Source organism: Dama dama, chromosome 16, assembly GCF_033118175.1.
Source record: "Dama dama isolate Ldn47 chromosome 16, ASM3311817v1, whole genome shotgun sequence".
NCBI classification, from domain to species: domain Eukaryota; kingdom Metazoa; phylum Chordata; class Mammalia; order Artiodactyla; family Cervidae; genus Dama; species Dama dama.
Window position 1 is genome coordinate 32,801,154 of NC_083696.1, and position 18,779 is coordinate 32,819,932.

Sequence of the window (18,779 nt, forward strand, 5' to 3'; positions counted from 1 at the left end):
TAAATACAGAAGATTCTAAACAAATTTTAAAGTGGGTGACCCCATCCACAGTGTTTCAGAGCTGTATCAGTATTTGAAAATAAGAGCCAGAATTATCCAAGAACATCCAACTCGTTTTGCCTCTCCTCCTACAGGCCAGTCCCACAGCCCCTCCCACCATGGCTCCAGCCACAGTGGCTCCCAGAACACACTGTCACCAGATATTTTGTTCTTGCATTTTCAGAGAATAAGCACTGGACAGGGAGGTGGGGAATTGCCCAGCTCTGGCTGTGTCCAGCCCTGTGACCCGGGAAAGTCTTTTAGCAAGTCCAGTTTGTTGTTGCTGCTCTTCAGCTGTTCAGTCGTGTCTGACTCTTTGTGACCCCATGGATCGCAGCACAAAAGGCTACCCTGTCCTTCACCATCTCCTGAAGTTTGCTCACACTCATGTCATTGAGTCAATGATGCCCAATCTGTAATTCTCTCATTAGTCAAAAATCTAAAGGTCTGTTATGTTGGGTTATCATTTGATTTGGCTGTAGTTGCTAAGTTGTGTCTGACTCTTGTGACCCAATGGACCATAGCCTGCCAGGCTCCTCTGTCCATGAGATTTCCTAGGCAAGAGTACCGGAGTGGGTAGCCATTTGCTTCTCCAAGGGATCCTCCTGATCCAGGGATCAAACTTGGATCTCCTCCATTGCAGGTGGATTCTTTACTGACTGAGCCACGGGGGCTGTCACTGAGGTTCCTCTTATCCGAAAACATCTGGATATATCTTGTCCTGTTTTTGTACAAGGCAAATCCTGACACAGTTATATCACCTCCATTCAAACTCCAGCCCTGACTGCCAATGGTCACACAGAGGAGAATACAGGAAAAGCCTTGGCTTTTTTCTACTCAGACTCTCTCACTGGAGTAAGAAGTCTTATAGTACAGTGGCCAAGGTTCTAGGTTACCAGAATGAATTTGATCTCCTTCTAACATGCTAGTTTTGACCTCAGTGGGTGCAGACATCTCTGGGCCTGCTTCCTCATTCTGTGAACTGGGGATACTGACTATACCTTCCTAATAAGATCACACTGACAGACAGAAGAGGCTTTAGACATTGCTTGTATGGTGCCTTGTGGATTTTCACTTGAAAGCCAGAGGGAAAGGCTTTGAAACCAAGTTTTCCTTAAAAGAAGAAATGGATGGTGTAGGAAAACATGCATTATCCCCCGTGCATTTCTTTTTGTGGTTGGCCTGTGATGAGGCTCTCAGAATTGGCCTCATCCCCTCACTAAAGGTTACTCAAGCCCAATCCTTCCTAGCACTAAAGGGGCAGGGGAAAGTGACAGTATTTTCACTCATCATAGGCAACACCAGGGAAGGGATCTAGAGATGCACCTAAATTATGAGAAATCCTGAAACACCCAGAAAATGTAAGCCAGGGTGAAATCGTCACAGATTCAGTTCAGAGAGTGGACTACTGTGACAACAGGTAATCTGTGGCTGAAATAAGGCTGTGTACCCTCTCACCGACGTGATGGACATGAATTTGAGTAGGCTCTGGGACTTGGTGATGGACAGGGAAGCCTGGCGTGCTGCAGCCCATGGGGTCGCAAAGAGTCGGACGTGACCGAGTGACTGAACTGACTGACTGACTGACTGACCCTCTCCGATCACATGTGCGTGTGTACTCATGAGGTTGTGTGCAGGCATGCCGAATTGCTTCAGTCATTTCCAACTCTCTGCTACCCTATGGGCCATAGCCCTCCAGGCGCCTCTGTCCATGGGATTCTCCAGGCAAGAATACTGGAGTAAATGTTGTCCCCACAAACTTTCTTCTCTGACACATTTTCCTCTTTATTTTGGTTGATGGATCCATGACCCTGGGAGTTACACCTGCTGCATTGTGGCAGCACCTGGACTGCTCTGTCCTCCAGTTTCTACAGACACTGGGCAGAGCCTTCCACAAAATTAGCACTGGGAGCTTCACGGAGCCACTGGAAGTTTCAGAATGTAGGATTTAAGGAACAAGTCAATTGCCGAGAGAAAGTGGGTGGGGGAAAGGGTACTGCTCTGTTCAGAAATGGTACCCCATGGCTTGTACAGTCTGGATCATTTTGACCCTCTATAGCTTCATGAATGGGGCTTCCTAGGTGGTAAATAATCCACCTGCCAACACAGGAGACCTAAGAGACATGGGCTCAATCCCTGGGTGGGGAAGATCCCCTGGAGGAGGGCATGACAACCCACTCCAGTATTCGTGCCTGGAGAATCCCATGGACAGAGGAGCCTGGTGGGCTATGGTCCATAGGATAGCAGAGAGTTGGAAATGACTGAAGCAATTTGGCACACCTGCACACAACCTCATGAATACACATGCACATGTGATAGGAGAGGGGACACAGCCTTATTTCAGTCCCAGAAATCCAGACTCCTCTAAGGATCTTTCTGTGACAGAGACTTTAGGAAAATAGAAAAAGTTAGAGGCCAGTGCAAAAGGCCACCTCTGTGTGTGCAAACCCCCCATCCTGCAGCTCCACAGGACCGGAAAGCAGGCACTCTCCAGGGCTCCTTGCCCTGTACCCCCTCCCCTGGGGGGTGGGGCAGGCTCCTGCATCATTAACCAGACATTTCTCCTGCTCTGTCCTGGGTATCTTGAGTAGAAAGTCCTGGTGTAAAAAGAGGGCAGGCAAGGCTTTTAAATAAGTTCTTAAGAGGAGTGCAAGCAAAGGTGACAACACCTCTCTGCTTCACTCCACAGGGTACCCTGCAGCTCTTAGAAATAACAACATATTTCACCTCTTTCAGGAGAACAAGCCTCAAGAGGGGAGAGCCCCTCTGGGCTTGGGAAACAGGTAGCAGGGTCAGGCCCTAACATAAGGCCTGTTCCTGTTGGTCCTCAATGGCTTTGGGATGAATAAAAGGGGTGGGAGGATAACTCTAGACATCTGTCTTCACAGAGAAGTTCCAATGACACTTGAGGACACAATTCATGGCAGCGTAAGGACATGGTTCCCTCCCAGAAGGAGAGGACAGACTGTAGTTCACAAGCACATCCTTGCACCTGAGAACCTGATTCTTGGCATAGAAAACCTTTTGCTCCCAGAATTCAGGAGGTTCTGAAATTGAGCAGAAGAGGATTTCAACAACTCCCCACCCTGTACAAGCTGCCAAGGGAGAATCAGGTGCCTGCTCCTTCTGGAAGGCACAGAGGAGAACTAGGGATGGAGCTGAGACTGAAGGAAGCAACACACACACACACACACACACACACACACACACACACGTGCACAGTCTGAGCTCACAGAGGCATTTACTTGAATCCAGGTGAGTACATTTGAATTTATTTTTCTACAGTTTGGAGAAAGCAAAGCATTTTAAAATAGGGACATAGCCTAGAACATGGGAATAGAAGGAAATTAGTTCTATAAGCAGCTAGATCTCAATTAAATGCAGCTTCTTTCCCTTCTTTCACATTAGAGGAGTCAAACTGTGTATAAGCTCCCACTGTCCTCTCTCCTACCACCTGTGTATGTGTATTCATGAGGCTAGAGATGGTCAATGATCCAGACTGTACAAGCCATGGGATGCCACTTCTAAACACACTAGTACCCTCTCCCCATTTCACTTGCTGTCAGCAATTGACTTATTCCTTAAATTCTACATTTCCTGAACTTTCCAGTGGCTGCATGAAGCCACTGGTGCTGATTGTATTGGAAAGCTCTCTCCAGGGCCTATAGAAACTGGAGGAAGACAGAGTAGTCTAAGTGCTGGTGTAATACAAAAGGTGTCACTTTCCCAGGATTATGGATCCCTCAACCAAAATGAAGAAGAAAATGTGTCAGAGAAGAAGGGCTATGGGTGCAACATCTATTGATTACCTGCCATCACAATGGGTTTCCCTGATGGCTCAGACAGTAAAGAACTTGCCTGGAATGCAGGAAATCTGGGTTTGATCCATGGGTCTGGAAGAGCCCCTGGAGAAGAAATGGCTATCCACTCCAGTACTCTTGCCTGGAGAATCACATGGACAGAGGAGCCTGGCAGGCTATAGTCCATGTGGTCGCAAGGAGTCAGACATGACTGAGCAACTAACATTACGTTAGCCTTTTCTAACACACAACATTAGCCATCACAATAGTCCTAACACCAGTCCATGAGATGGGTGTTATTATACTCCCTTTACAGGTGAGGAAACTGAGGCCGGTGGGGAGCATCTTCCTTATTTCTCTTAAGTTAAACTATCTACCAAGGAATCATAGCTAACAACTGCTAATCTTTCAAAGATTAGTTACATTTTAAAGAAAACAACACGTTAGAGCCAGATGCGTCTTTGAGAGGCTCTAACTCAGACCCACCTGAGGGTTGAGGCGATTGAGGCAAAGTGGGTTGAGGACCCACCCAAGGGCCTCAAGCAGCTGATGGAGAACAGGAGGGAGAACTGTGTCTTCCAGCCCTCACCACTGAGACTTCTTACTTTGCCCATTGTGTAAGATCTTAAATGTGTGGCTTCCATTTGCACGTCTGCTTAATGTAAATAAAAACATCACTTGATTTCCTTCACCACGGAGTATCGGGATCAACACACTTATTCTTGCCCCTGGTAGATGCAGGATAGGAAAACTCACTATGGGTTCCAGCAGGGTGACCACAACCATCCTCTATCTCCCTCATCAAACCCAGCCACCTTTCAGTTTCCCTCACTGAGGTAGTTGGTGTATGAGTAGAAATCACTACTAGCAGGATTCAAGCTTCTGCTTGTTGAAAACATCCTACTGGCTTCTATGCCACGAGCTTTCTATTCATTCTAATTCAGCCTCATGCGTACCCTGCTGGCTCAGGAGTGTCATCAGAAGAGCTAAGAGACTTGCCCGAGGTCATTCAGCTAATACATGTCAGAGCTGAGATTCAACTCCAGCTCAGCATCCTGCCTGGATCATTAGTGTCCCCTCAAGAGACACTGCTCTGCGATGCCTTTCACTTTGTGAGGCATCTCTCACTTGCTATATCTTGCAGCCCCTCCCAGGCCCCTGCACCCATTGCCCCAAGGAAGGGACCTGCCTGAGAACCTGCCACTGAAACCAGACCCAGTTTGGCCAGTGCTGGAAATCCAAGCGACAACCCTATTTAGCAACCAACAACTCCCTTTTATCTGCCATGCTTCCCCTCTCCTCATTTTGCCACCTTCCGGTTTCTCCCTGACCACACAACCCCCAGGTTAGGCTGGCCGTTTTCTCCTGACTCCAGGGACTTGACCTGAGTCCCAATCCTGAGTCTTCCCTAGACCTGTCCTTCCTTCTAGACGTTTCACTCTTTTGATGGTGCTCTTTTCATTCAATCCTCTGACCTACTGACCTCCTGGTTCCGCTTTCTGACCTTAGAACAAAGTCCAAATATCCATCTTTCCAGCCATGACTCCTCCTACCTCCTTGTCTAAACCTCCCCTCGCCCTGGTTTTTTGCGTTGTCGGGTGTCTCCAAGACTCATCGCTCTCAGCAGCCCAAGCCTTTCCCTGTGACACCCGGGAGCTTGAACTCTTGGTGTTTCCTTTATCAGAACAACACTCTTCCCTTATCCACCAGGCAAACTCCTACAGATCCTAAGGCCCATCTCAGATGTACATGTCATGTACCATTTAATAAAGCAACACTCAATAAATGCAGGTGGGAATCATTAGTGTCACATTAGTAGAGTTTGTTGGTTCAGGAAAAGAAGCAAAGCAGTGGACTTGGGTTCTTTTTCTGTGGCAGGCATTGGTGTTGTCACTGGGATAGGTGGCTCCAGAGAAAGGTCCCAGGGCCCCTTGGTCATTCCTGGGAACTTCTTGTCCTCACCCCCAGATCGTATGGAGCCTACCTCCCCCCTGGCTCCCGGCGCCTCCCGTACCTGAGGAATTTGTTGAGGTCCCCGTGCTTCATGTACTCGAAGACCATTATGAGCGGGTCGCCCTCCACGCAGACGCCATAGAACTTGACAATGTGCTCGTGTTGGAGGTTGGTTAGCAGCTCGGCCTCGCGGTGGAAGTCCTTGCGAGCATTATCGCTGGCATCCTTCAGCGTCTGAGGACCAGGGGCAGAGCAGAGAAACCAACACAGCTTAGACTGAGGGCATGAGAGGGAAGCTGTCAAGAAGGAACTATTCTAGGGGGCTTAAGGTTCCTGAATGGGAAGGACATTCACCTCATGTATCACACACTCAGGTATCAAAAAATTGAAAACAAATGGCCTAATTCCCGAGGAAAAAAATGTTTGTATGAAGAACTGAGGAAAAGCTCCTTCTGGATATGCAAAGTTTTTACAGTTTATGAAGCATTTGCATAGGTGTTCTCCATTAAGCGACTGACATGAACTTTTCTTTTTACAAGATGTTGAATATATTTCCTTGTGCTATACAGTCAGTCCTTGTTTATTTTATATATATTAAATAGTAGTGTATATCTCTTAAACCCAGATTCCCAGTTTATCCATCCCTCCTTCTTTCCTCTTTGGTAAACATAAGTTTGTTTTCTATGTCTGTGAGTCTATTTCTGTTTTGTAAATAAGTTCCTTTGTGTCATTTTTTAGGTTCCACAAATATTTGCCTTTCTCTGTCTGATGGTATGATAATCTTTAGGTCCATCCATTTTGCTGCAAATGGCATTATTTTGTTCTTTTTGATGGCTGATTAATATTCCATTGTATATATGCACCACATTTTCTTTATTTATTCATCTGTTGATAGGCATTTAGGCTGTTTTCTTGACTGTTATGTCTTGGCTATTATGAAAAGTGCAGGTATAAACATTAAGCTGCATGTATCTTTTTGAATTAAAGTTTTCATCTTTTCTGGATATGTGTCATGAGTGGGATTGCTGGATCATACGGCAACTCTGTTTTTAGTTTTTTAAGGAACTTCCACACTGTCCTCCATAATGGCTGTACTAACTTACATTCTGACCAACAATGTAGGAGGGTTCCCTTTTTGCCACGTGCTCGCCAGCATTCACTATTTGTAGACTTTCTGATGATGGCCACTTGGAGCAGTGTGAGGTGCAGCTGTTAAGATTTTTATCACCATCATTTTTAATGATCCCAACCATCATCTCTCCCATTTGGGGGCTGGCTGGCTTCTCTGATAGCTCAGTTGGTAAAAAATCCTCCTGCAATGCAGGAGACCCTTGTTCGATACCTGGGTCGGGAAGATCCCCTGGAGAATGGATAGGTTACCTACTCCAGTATTCTTGGGCTTCCCTTGTGGCTCAGCTGGTAAAGAATCTGCCTGCAATGCAGGAGACCTGGGTTCAATCCCTGGGTTGGGAAGATCCCCTGGAGAACAGAAAGGCTACTCACTCCAGTATTCTGGCCTGGAGAATTCCAGGGACTAGACAGTCCATGGGGTCGCAAAGAGTCGGACACGACTGAGCAACTTTCACTTTCACTTTTGCTTGTACCTTCTAGGCTGCCCTGTGCACCTCACCCCTACTCATATAAACTTTGTAAAACTTTATATTATGAAGATCTTTGGTAGAGAGAAGAACATAATAAACCCGCAGGTACCCATCTTCCAGCTTCAACGATGAAGACATCTCCAGTCTTTATTACATAAGCTCTCCAAAAAGACTTCCCCAGCTTGTGCCCCACACACTGCTGGCTCAGGAAATGTCTGTGCCAGTGAGCTAATGAAGGCCAGTCCCGCTGCCACAAAAACCATGCCCAAGAGCATGCCAGATGGGCTCTGGTGCCTCTAATTTTCTGCTCACTCCATTCTGCCTCCCACCACAGTGTCACGACGGCACAACGAGCATTTGTTGATGCCACACACATGCTGAGTTCCTGTTCCATACCAGTCCCTGACCAGAGTTGCAGTGGCATCAAGAAGATGTTGACTTAAATAGTGGCCTCAGACACTCATGAGCAAATAGGGTGATAGTCACAATTATAATTCAACCTCCAGACACAGTGCCTGAATGAACTGGCTCCCCTGCATCTTTATCCAGCTTGATCTCTTGACATGCCTGTCTTGCAACTTATGCTTCCACCTTATGAAATGTCTGGAGCTGCCCAAATGACACTGGCCACATTCCTCCTGCCCTGTCCATGTTCATCTCTCTGCCTGGTATGCTGACTTGGCAGGGGTCACCGGTGTTGGAGGTTGAAAAATCCCCTGCCCCAAAGGTATCCACATTTTAGTCCCTGAATATGTTACCTTACATGGCAAAGGGGACTTTACAAATATGATTAGCTTAAGGATCTTGATGTGGGGAGATGACCCTAGGTTATCTGAGTGGCTTCAATGTCATCACAAACAAGGATCCTTATAAGAGACAGGCAGGAGGTCTTCCCAATAATCATGTGTAGATGTGAGTGTTGGACCGTAAAGAAGGCTGAGTGCTGAAGAACTGATGCTTTTGAACTGTGGTGCTGGAGGAGACTCTTGAGAGTTCCTTGGACTGCAAGGAGATCCAACAATCCTAAAGGAAGTCAACACTGAATATTCATTGGAAGGACTGATGCTGAAGCTGAAGCTCCAGTATTTGGTCACCTGATGTGAAGAGCAACTCACTAGAAAAAACCCTGATTCTGGGAAAGATTGAAGGCAGGAGGATAAGGGGATGACAGAGGATGAGATGGTTGGCTGGCATCACTGACTCAAGGGAAATGAGTCTGAACAAACTCTAGGAGATGGTGAAGGACAGGGAAGCCTGGAGTGCTGCAGTCCATTGGGTCGCAAAGAGTCAGACATGACTTAGTGACTGAGCAACAACAAAGAGGAGCAAGAGAGAGAAGCTATTAGGATAGAAGCAGAGATCAGAGAGGAGAGAAGATGCTCTGCTGCTGGCTTGGAAGAAAGAGGAAGAGGCCATGAACCAAGGAATACGGGGAGCCTCTAAAATCCAGACAAGGCAAGGAAAAGAATTCTACCCTAGACCCTCCAGAGACAGCCAAAGCATCTTGACTTTAACTAAGAAAGCCTAATTTCAGATATCTGCCCCCAAAACTGTGAGAGAAATAATTTGCATTGTTTAGGCCACTGAGTTTGTAGTAATCTGTTATACCAGCTAGAAGAATAAATAGACTACAACTACATCTGGTTAACACCCAGCCATCCTCCAAGACTAGGCTCTGCCATCACCTTCCTGAGAAGTGTTCACTGACACCTGCATTGTTGTCACATCCCTGTGGCCTGGCCTCCCAGGCTAGGTTGGACGACCCTATAGGTCGCCTCATCCCACCTCTATCAAATCACTGGCCATCGTACACTCTAATTGCATGTTTATTTGCCTATCTCTGGTATAGATAGTGAGCTTCTTGACCCAGGGACTGTGTCTCCACCTCTGCACTGCTGGCTCTGCATATAGCACCAGGCACATGGTGTATAGTCCAGAGGGGTTTGTGGAATGGGTGATAAAGGCCATGAGGAGCAAACACTGGGAGCCAAAGAGGTCAGAGGGAAGCCCAAAGGACTCCTCCTGGGAGAGGTGGCATGTGACTCCCTTCTCCAAGGAGACTGCAGTAAGTCATGATCAAAGTTAGATGGCAGATGGGAACATCTAGATTCACTTAAGCAGACACTGGAACGGAACGAAAGCACTGCCATCCGCCAGGTGTGTCCTGAGTGCAGGCTCAGCACTGAGTCCTGGGTCCAAGAACTGTCGGGTACTTGGTGGTCGTGGTGTAGCTCACTGCCTTGAGTCTGATCTCCCTGTGTGGATGCATCTGACCTGGACAACAAATGGACCTCGGGATATGCCACAGGTCAAGATCCCTGGGGAGAAGACTGAGATGCAGTTTGGTGGGCAAGACATGTATTAAGGTTGCTCTTGGGATTCATACCTGTGGCAGCAATTGGGCAGAGAGTGAGGTTAAGCTATGATGCAGTCTAATAGAAGCTCATCTGCCCTGCAGGATGAGCCTTCAGAGTGGTCCTGAGTTGGGCAAAGGGGGCTGGACCTTTATAGCCCCTTAACAATCAGCCATTGGATGGGGGACACACCAGAAAGAGAGTATGACCTTGAGTGGACTTGCTGAGCCCTCATAAGTTGCTGGCAGCCAAGACTGTCTGTTGTAGCTTTCACAGCAACTCGGGAAGCAAGTCCTTCATTCCCAGGGGGTTTGGGTGGTCTGTCATTGAGTTTACCACACAATGAGCTTACAAAACGCAATTGACCCCACCTAAGACTGCTCTCCAGACAGTACACTGAGAATACAAGGGCCTGCCTTGCATCAGCAACAGGAAATGTGAGAGCAGCAAGATCAGAGTCTTTTCTGTTATGACCTTTCCAGAAGCTAGCATTTTCATAAACTGCCTTTAGTAGGATTTGAAGCTTTCTTTCCAGTGACCTGACCTAAGGAGACAGAAATTATAGGTATACTTCTCATTAGACCAGACACAGTTGCTTCTTACGTCAAATTCTAGAGATCCTGGAGATGTCATTCCAAAAAAAAAAAAAAAAGTGTCTGGTGATGGGGTTCACTATTCTTACTCAAGAATGTGGTTTTCTGAGAAGTGTCCCTAAATGCACCACTGGTTCTGCCTGGAAAGTGAGCAGATTTGGGCCAGTGAGTGCTCAGAGAGGCCATAAAGCTGTGATAGAGCCGTTGCTACAGAAACTGCACATCTCTTCATATAATAACAAAATGAACAGTGACTGAAATTTGAGGTCTAGGGCTCTGCTCCCTTTCAGCCCAGAAAACTGGGCTCATACTCATTCAAACTAATCTCCTCTCATCTCTGATGCATTGCAAGTGTGAAGAACTTATCTTGGCGATTTGTTTAGCTTGGTTTCACCCATCGGCAAGTTCTTAGCTGTTTTTTTTTTCAGTCCACCCACTGTTTTGTAGATGAGGTGAGTAGATGGACATGGAGGGATGTCCCTCATGTCCTTATCAGCTTTGGGCTCACAGAGAAAAACACACACGGAGCATTTCTTACACTCGGATTTCCATTATGATTTTGCTAAGTGTCCGTCTCCCCTACGTCCTTTGACAGAAGTGTGTTGTGTTCACCCATTCATCACTGGCCGCCTATCTCAGTGTCTGGTAACTTAAAGAACCCCTGACCCACGAGGTCTGTGCAAACTAGAGATTTAAGAGTATTGGGAAGGGATGAAAAGTGATTGGTCGTCTGGAAAGACAGCATGAGCCGAAGTAAGGAACAGAAATGAAGGGAGCATCTGGAAGAGAAAGCAAGTAGTGGGGTGCAAGGTTAAGGAGAGGACAGCCCAAAGCACTTTCTCCTGGAGAGCTGGCCCGAAAGTTTGTGTAGATTTTAACACTGGTGATACCCATAGGGGAGTAGTTCTAGCTTCACATCAAAAGATCCAGGTTCAAACCTTGGCTCTGCCCTGGACCTCTCTGAACTCTGGCTTTCTCTTCTTTAGGGTAAGGAAGGGGTGACAATGTCATCTCCTTCACAGGCTGCCTGGGAAGACTAGGTGAGATAGTCTAAGCTGAAATACCTCCCCAGCTCCCTGGTACAGATATTCGGGAGATTCGAACTTGAAGCTCCAACCAATTTGCATTCAATTTGCTCATGCTAAGTAAGATCTTAGAAGGCCAAAAGATGCATGGATAAAGCATGGGGCCTGTCCAAGGCATGAAAGTGCCTCTGAGACTGCCTTGTTCCCTCCCGAAATCCCTTGAAGCCTGTGGAGCTTTCTCAGAGATCCAGTCTCTTTATGCAGTCTACTCTGAGTTGCTGAGATAGTTCATTTCTAAGGCCTTGGTCCATGTTTAACCATAAATTGGAGAAGGCAACTGAGACTTTTAGGTCATTATCAAAAAGCATGAACACATTCTGCAGGTAAACATTCTTCTCAAGTTTCAGCTGTGTAGTATTGGTTCAAGAATGTTAGATTGTGTGTGTGTGTGTGTGTGTGTATGTGTTAGAGAGAGAGAGAGATGAAGGGATGTCAGACAGCAGGGCAGAGTGGGAAGGAAGACAGGGTTTTCTTGTGTTGGGGGCACCAAACTGAAAGACTTAACAAACATTTCATATTTCCATTCCCCAAAGCAAAATCCTATGAGAAGAGACTCACTCTCAGTGCAAAACTGTGCTTAAAAACTGTGCTTCAGTACTATTTCTGAATTTAAGAAAGGAGATCTCACTATTCATGGGACAAATGTATTTAACAAATCTGGCTTCATCCTATGTATGTGCCCATCCATTTTTACATGTCAAGTTCTTTTGCTAAATTATGATCCAATTCTATTTTAAGAGATTCAGAAAATATGGCGGTAACGAGTTGGGCAAAATCATCTTCTGAATTTGGCACTCGAAGGAGAGAATTTTTCTAAGGATGGAACCATAGCCAGACAGCAATCAGAAGCTGGAAAAATCCTGCTATCAACCCTATTTATAAATTTCATCTCTGTTTTAGCACCATGGCTGATTGTCATTTTACTCAATTAAGGGTGGCTTGGCTAGTTCCCTAAGTCCCTTGGCAATGGACACAGGGTGGCAGCTTCCCTCACTGACAGTCCCTTCCACTTAAGTTTCATTTTGACAGGCGTATTTGCCCCATCATTGAACACTGCTATTTTCTTACTCCTAGCATCTGCTTTGTAGCTTCATTTCATCTTATTCCTGGTGAATTTCCTGACACTCTAAAGATGCCATCCTTTCAGAAGACATTCTCAAGGGAGAAGACTTATCCAGAGCTTCAGTGAGTTACTGCCTGGTGTTCACATTGATTCAGAGTTGGAAGAGTGGATTAAAATGAAATAAACTCAAGTACAGGACCGAAGTGAAGGTAAAATAGGAGAAAAAAACAAAGGAAGATTAACATTCATCTGAAATGCCTCCACAGAATATTAAGGCTAATGGGAAGCTAGTAGGAGAAGCCAGAGGACTTATTTGAAATCATTGGTGTGGCTGGATGCTGTGGAACATGACAAATGATTGTGCGTTCAAAGTATAGGTGGTTTAGGAGTTATTGTTCGGTTGCCAACTCATGTCCAACTCTTTGCAACCTCATGGACTGTAGCATACCAGGCTTCCTGTACCTCATCATCTCCGGAGTTTGCCCAAGTTCATGTCCATTGAATCAGTGATGCCATCCACCCATCTCATCCTCTGTCACCCTCTGCTTCTTCTGCCTTCAATCTTTCCCAGCGTCAGGGTTTTTTCCAGTGATACAAGGTAAAATAAAGACTGTATCCTTTTTAACATGCTGATCTTATGGCCTGGCATGCTGTGGTTCACAGGGTCGCAAAGAATCGGACACGACTGAGCAACTGAAATGAGCTGAACTGAACTGATACATTTTAGAGAGCAGAGAAACAGAGTTAAGGTGAACGATTAAAAAAAGAGATTATTATGGCAAAACCTTATTATGCACCATGCGTGCCACTGTGCTTAAAGCATAAAAGGCAATAAACTCTCCTACGAGGCAACCAGTATCTGTGAGAATTGTTGTCAACGTGCCTAAGTGTTTCTGGGTCAAGATCTGTTTCTAACTGAGACTGTTTACTCTTCTGATATATTCCAGATCTGCACTGTCCAAAATGGTAGCCAATAGCTACATGTGGTCAGTGATAATCTGAAATATTGCTGGTCCAAACTGAGATGTGCTGCTGCAAGTGTAAAATACAGATTTCAGATTTTGAAAACTTGGTATGCATAAAATATCTCATTAATATTTTTAGATTCACAGTATGTTGAAATGAAAACATTTTAGGTATGTTGAGTTAAATAAAATACATTAATGAAATTAGCTTCATCTGCATGTTTATACTTTTTAATGTGCAGACTAGGAAATTTTAAAACACAAACAGTTTGTGGTTTGCTTTTGTGACTCATGTTGTACTTCTACTGGACAGATCCATTCTATAAAATCCACCTTAGTAGGCTGTTAATGGGTCAATTTGCTTTGGGGGAATATAATGCTAAACTGAAATAGCGTTAAGACAGACACCCTCCTCATAAGGTTCCTTACAGGCAATGGTTACTCAAGCATTTAGAAGGAGATGGTGAAGGACAGGGAAGCCTGGCATGCTGCAATCCATGGGTCACAAAGAGTTGGATACAAATGAGCAACTGAACAACAACAATAGCCACAAGCCTATATGATCCTTCTAACTTATAGGCTTATCTCTCAAGAAAAGTAGATGAAGCTTCTAACCAATTCTTACAAAAGTGAAAATTTGAGGAGTATATTTTAATAAATTCAGAGATAGAAAGAGCTTGATAGGAATAAAATCTTAGAAACTAAGAAGAGGGTAGTAACTGCCTCCTAACATTCCTAGAAATGTAAAAGCTAATTAGATGACTGAATAAAAACAATAATGATCACACACACACACCCAGATAGTGCTCACTGTACTAGAAACCAACACTCTGTGTAAATCAACTCAATGATATGTAACGGGCCCTTGCAAGGATTTTAAATATATACCAAGTGGCTGTCTCAAATATAAGATTCATAGCCAGGGTGTTGATTGCTGCTATGTTTATTTTCACAACCATGCTCTCATGGTTCCAACTCTAACAAGTCAAACATCTAATGGGAATCATGAGGTTAATTTCTAATTCACATACTTTAAGTACTTGTAGAATTTGGGGAATAAGATTGATGGTTTGTGTGGCATATTATATCAAGTTGCATATTACAAACGCTAATCTCTGAAAGACAGGAAACTAATTCACAGCAACTGTCATATTAGAGAAATATTGACTCAAAAGAAAGAATCACAAGTTGGCCTCCGATATGGACAATTGCAAGATACTTACAGGCTTTAAGTACACCAGCATTCAATTGACTGAAATAATTCCACTGGATAGAAAAGAGCTGGTGGGTCACTGTGGACCCTGATTCGACTCTGAGTTGGGCTGTCATGTTAAAGTCAATTAAAAAGTAGCCCATCTACCACAATGCATATTTTCCAGAGACGCGGCGGAGGAGCAAAATGAATACCCCAGCTATGTTTGGTATCAGATGAGTCTTCATTAGAGTGGAATGTACTGCTTGGTTTCAGCATTTCTGAAAAGATGTATGTAAATTGGAGAAAAGCCAAGACAAAAAAGGGTTAAGGAGACAAATGAACAAGACAGAAAACAGATCTCCCATCAAAGGTTAAAAGTTGAAGTTACTGGGGAAGGGACATTGATGAAGCAACTTAATAACTGGGGCCCAAGTGACTTCAGTACAAGAGGGATTCTGACACAGGAAATGTTAATGTGTGAGCACGTGTGAGTGTACACACATACACACACAGACACATGAGCACATATACACACACACACTCACCAAGAAAGAATGCACTTCCACTACAAGAAGATAGAGATCTATTAAGCAATGTCCAGACAATAACATGATTAAGGCTTTTAGCAAGTCACTATTAAAAGTTTTACAATTTGTTACCAGAAACTTATAAAGATGTAATTGATAGTATTTTCTGCAACATTATATTCTGTTAAGGAATATAAACTGTCTTTTAAGGGCAATACTGACAAATATTCTCTTAACTACTTTAATCTTGTCATCAATTTCTATTTGTGGGAAAGGAATTTCACATACTAAAGTAAATTAAGAAGAGGAGAGGGGCACAGGAAGAGGGAGGAATGGGTGAGAGACCTCACAAATAATCAAGATGTGAGAACAGAAGGATGACTCTTCTTAAAAATTAAAACGAGGAAGGAAAGAAGAAAGACAGGAAGGAGGAAAGGAAGGAAGGAAGAGAAGAAGGGAGAAAGAAAATAGCCATCTGGTTTAGAAATAAACTTGTGCGGGTAAAGTACTTGAATTGATGAACTCTTGACACTCTTTCTCATCTATAGACTGTTTCCCTGTTCCAGAACCTGTGGTTCTGGAAAGCGGATCTTTTCAAGCTCTTCTGCTGCCCTAACAAATATTTTAAGACCACTGGCTTTAGTTGCTTCTGGCCTGTAAGTGGTCTCATCTGTGTCCCGTGACCACACTGGACGCTTGGACTGCAGGTAGGTGCTTGGCAGGAACACTGAGTGGAATAATTGGACACAAGGAATTTCCTTCTGAAGGAGTCTGAAGGTGAGTTATAGAGACCACGGGAGCAACAGCTGGCAGGAGGCAGCAGCCCAGGCCAGGGGGCAGATAGCTGTGCCACGCCAGCAGGGAACCTGGAGGCGAGACCTAGTGCCTCCTGCAAGGATAACGAAGGGACTGCCCTAAGGGCCAGCTCAGACCCCAGTGAGCTTCTAGATCCCAACTGCTCTACTCAGAGTGAGGTCCTGCAAGCCCTATTTGAGTTGGTCATCTTTCAGTTTTTCCTGTCAGATCGCCTTTCCCCGTCTTCTCACTTAGCAGCTCTAACATTCCTTCAGGGAGCAAACGCCTCCCTACATTTGGTCAACATGTGTGAGGAGAGCTGACCTCATCTTCCATTTGCAGGGATAGGCATGTGACCCAGGCCTGGATAATCAGAACATTCTATTCCCTTGGCTGGAGGGCCTGGTGAAACAACTCAAGATAAACCAATAGAAGTTGGCCCTTTGACTTGTGCATAATTGTTGGGAAAGAGGAGTTCTCTATTGGGTTGTGAGGATGGCTGCATGTAAACCCAGGGCAATTGTTGCTGAATCTTTACCACAGTATGCGGAGAACCTGCCCAAGAATGCAGTCAGCATAGACGAAAGCAGAGCCGAGAGATGGTGAGAGAGAAAGAGAGAGAGAGGGAATTGCTGATGCCATGGAGCTAGCTATGCCTGAAGCTAGGGCACCTACAGCAAGGTTTTCCAGTAGTTTGGGGAAATAAATTCCCTTTTCTGCTTAAACCAGCTTGAGTTGGGTTTCCAATGAACATTATATTGCTCTTATTATCAAAGCTGATTGAGATATTTTGCTTGTATCCCCTCACGAGGCCAAAGCACTCACTCTGGAATTTTCTTTATTTCCACCTATTCCCTTGAATTGCATTTCTACTTGGGAAAACAAGAAAATCTCTCTTATCATCATACGCAATTGAGCAAAACTACCCACTCCTTTGTATTACCTCATACATCATGTTGGATTTCCTCAATTTGGTTTATAGGGCATGTGTAGGATTCAGTACATGAAAATATGATGCACAGTAAGCCTGGGGCTGATGTGGAGGTCAGAGTTTTAGTCCTTGGTCTGACATTAAGAGATCTTGTTTAAGCTATGTGACTTTGGATTGCTCATTTATCTTCTCTGAGCCCCTCTTCTGTTTCCTCAATGGCAAAAAAGTATGAGTTAAACTAAAGAATTTCAATAATAGTTCTACATTCTGCATAGTGATTCAGTTATTTCTAAAATGACTTCTCATTAGATTACATCATATATACACATACATATACATATACTATAGTTAGTTAGTTAGTTAAGTCACTCAGTAGTGTCCGACTCTTTGCGACCCCGTGGACTGTAGCCCACCAGGCTCTTCTGTGCATGGGATTCTCCAGGCAAGAATGCTGGAATGGATTGCCTTTGCCTTCTCCAGGGGATCTTCCCAACCCAGGGATCGAACCCAGGTCTCCCACATTGCAGGCAGACACTTTAACTTCTGAGCCACCAGGGAAGCCCATACTATACACACATATAAATAACTGATCAAATCATTTCCCTACTTGTAAGTGCCAACTGCCAACTCTTTACTTTTTCAAAAGTCCATCCATCCATCCAGCAAGCATTTATTGCCTGCTACTACATACTAGGCAATGTGCTAAAAGGCATGATTCCTATCCTCAAGAATATGCCACTCTACTGGAGAAGATAGACACATGTTGTTGATTAAATATACCCACAAATACATGTACTGATTAACAGCCTTAACAAACGCTCTTAAGGACAAGTACAGATACCTTAATAACATGGAACTGGGAGGTCTGACCTAGACCAGGGAGAAGCAAGGGGAAGTCTCCTTGAAGGGGTAACTTGAGATGAGAGCTGATGGGTGAGGGGAGCTGCATGGCTCCTATGCTGGGCTGGGCCCCCAGGCATGGGCATGGCCATGGTGTGTTAGATGCTACATGAGCTGGCTCCTGGTAATGTGCCACAGAGTGTATCTGTCAACTTTGCCAAAACCCTTGCATCATTTCCTCTGCTGTTGACAAGCAAATATTTAGCAATATGAAAAGAAAAAGCCCTTCATTAGACACTAAAGAAAGTGCCTGCTGAGCTCAGATATCACTATTTCACGCCAAGTCTTCTTATGCAGCGAATCTATGACTGGTTTTAACTCACACCTCAAGGAAGTCACTCGACTTCTCTCTGGATTTGTCATTTATAAAGCATGAGACATGGGTTATAGATATGATTCCTAAGGCCTCTCTTGTGTTCAGCACTTTATGTTTCTAGGAATACACCTGAGTGTATACAGCAGAGAGGGGGAAGAGAGGCCATGAATCCTACAAAGCCCACTTGTGGCTATATTTAAAAAAATGAAAATTACTGTGCATTCACAGCACAAGGAAATGTTGTAGGAATTGTAGCTATTGAAAAGCAAATTGGATGAAGCCAAAAATAGTTAATGCATCCACAGTTAATGCAGAGAAACTGCAATGAAGTGTTTCCTTGGCAATTGAGTTACTTAAAGATAAAGGAAATTATTTTGATCAAAGACTGGTTTCTATGCATCTCATTTTCTCTATGGGTTCTCCAGGTGTCTTTCAGTGGGAAGGCACAAATCCATTTCACTAAGAAACAAAGGTCATCCAAAAATATCAAGAAAAGGGCAATCCGACTGGATCCAAACAAGCAGATACTCTAATGGGAGAGGCTGGCTCAGGCCCTAAACCCTTGAGGGGCCTGCACAAGCCTAGGCTAACTCCCATCTTAAACTGACTTCTGCGGATCCCTCAAGCTCTTTAGTCATTTAGAACAAGCAGCGTCAAAATTT

General features: G+C 44.6%; 1 protein-coding gene across 1 annotated transcript in view; it reads right to left on the minus strand.

The window, feature by feature from the left end:
* The window catches only part of NTRK2 (neurotrophic receptor tyrosine kinase 2), a 382,689-nt gene that overhangs the window by 68,204 nt on the left and 295,706 nt on the right, over positions 1-18,779 (minus strand). The window contains exon 16 of the mRNA XM_061163735.1: positions 5,854-6,026. Within this exon, the coding sequence (XP_061019718.1) occupies positions 5,854-6,026 (173 nt within the window). The remainder of the gene's footprint in view (positions 1-5,853; positions 6,027-18,779) is intronic.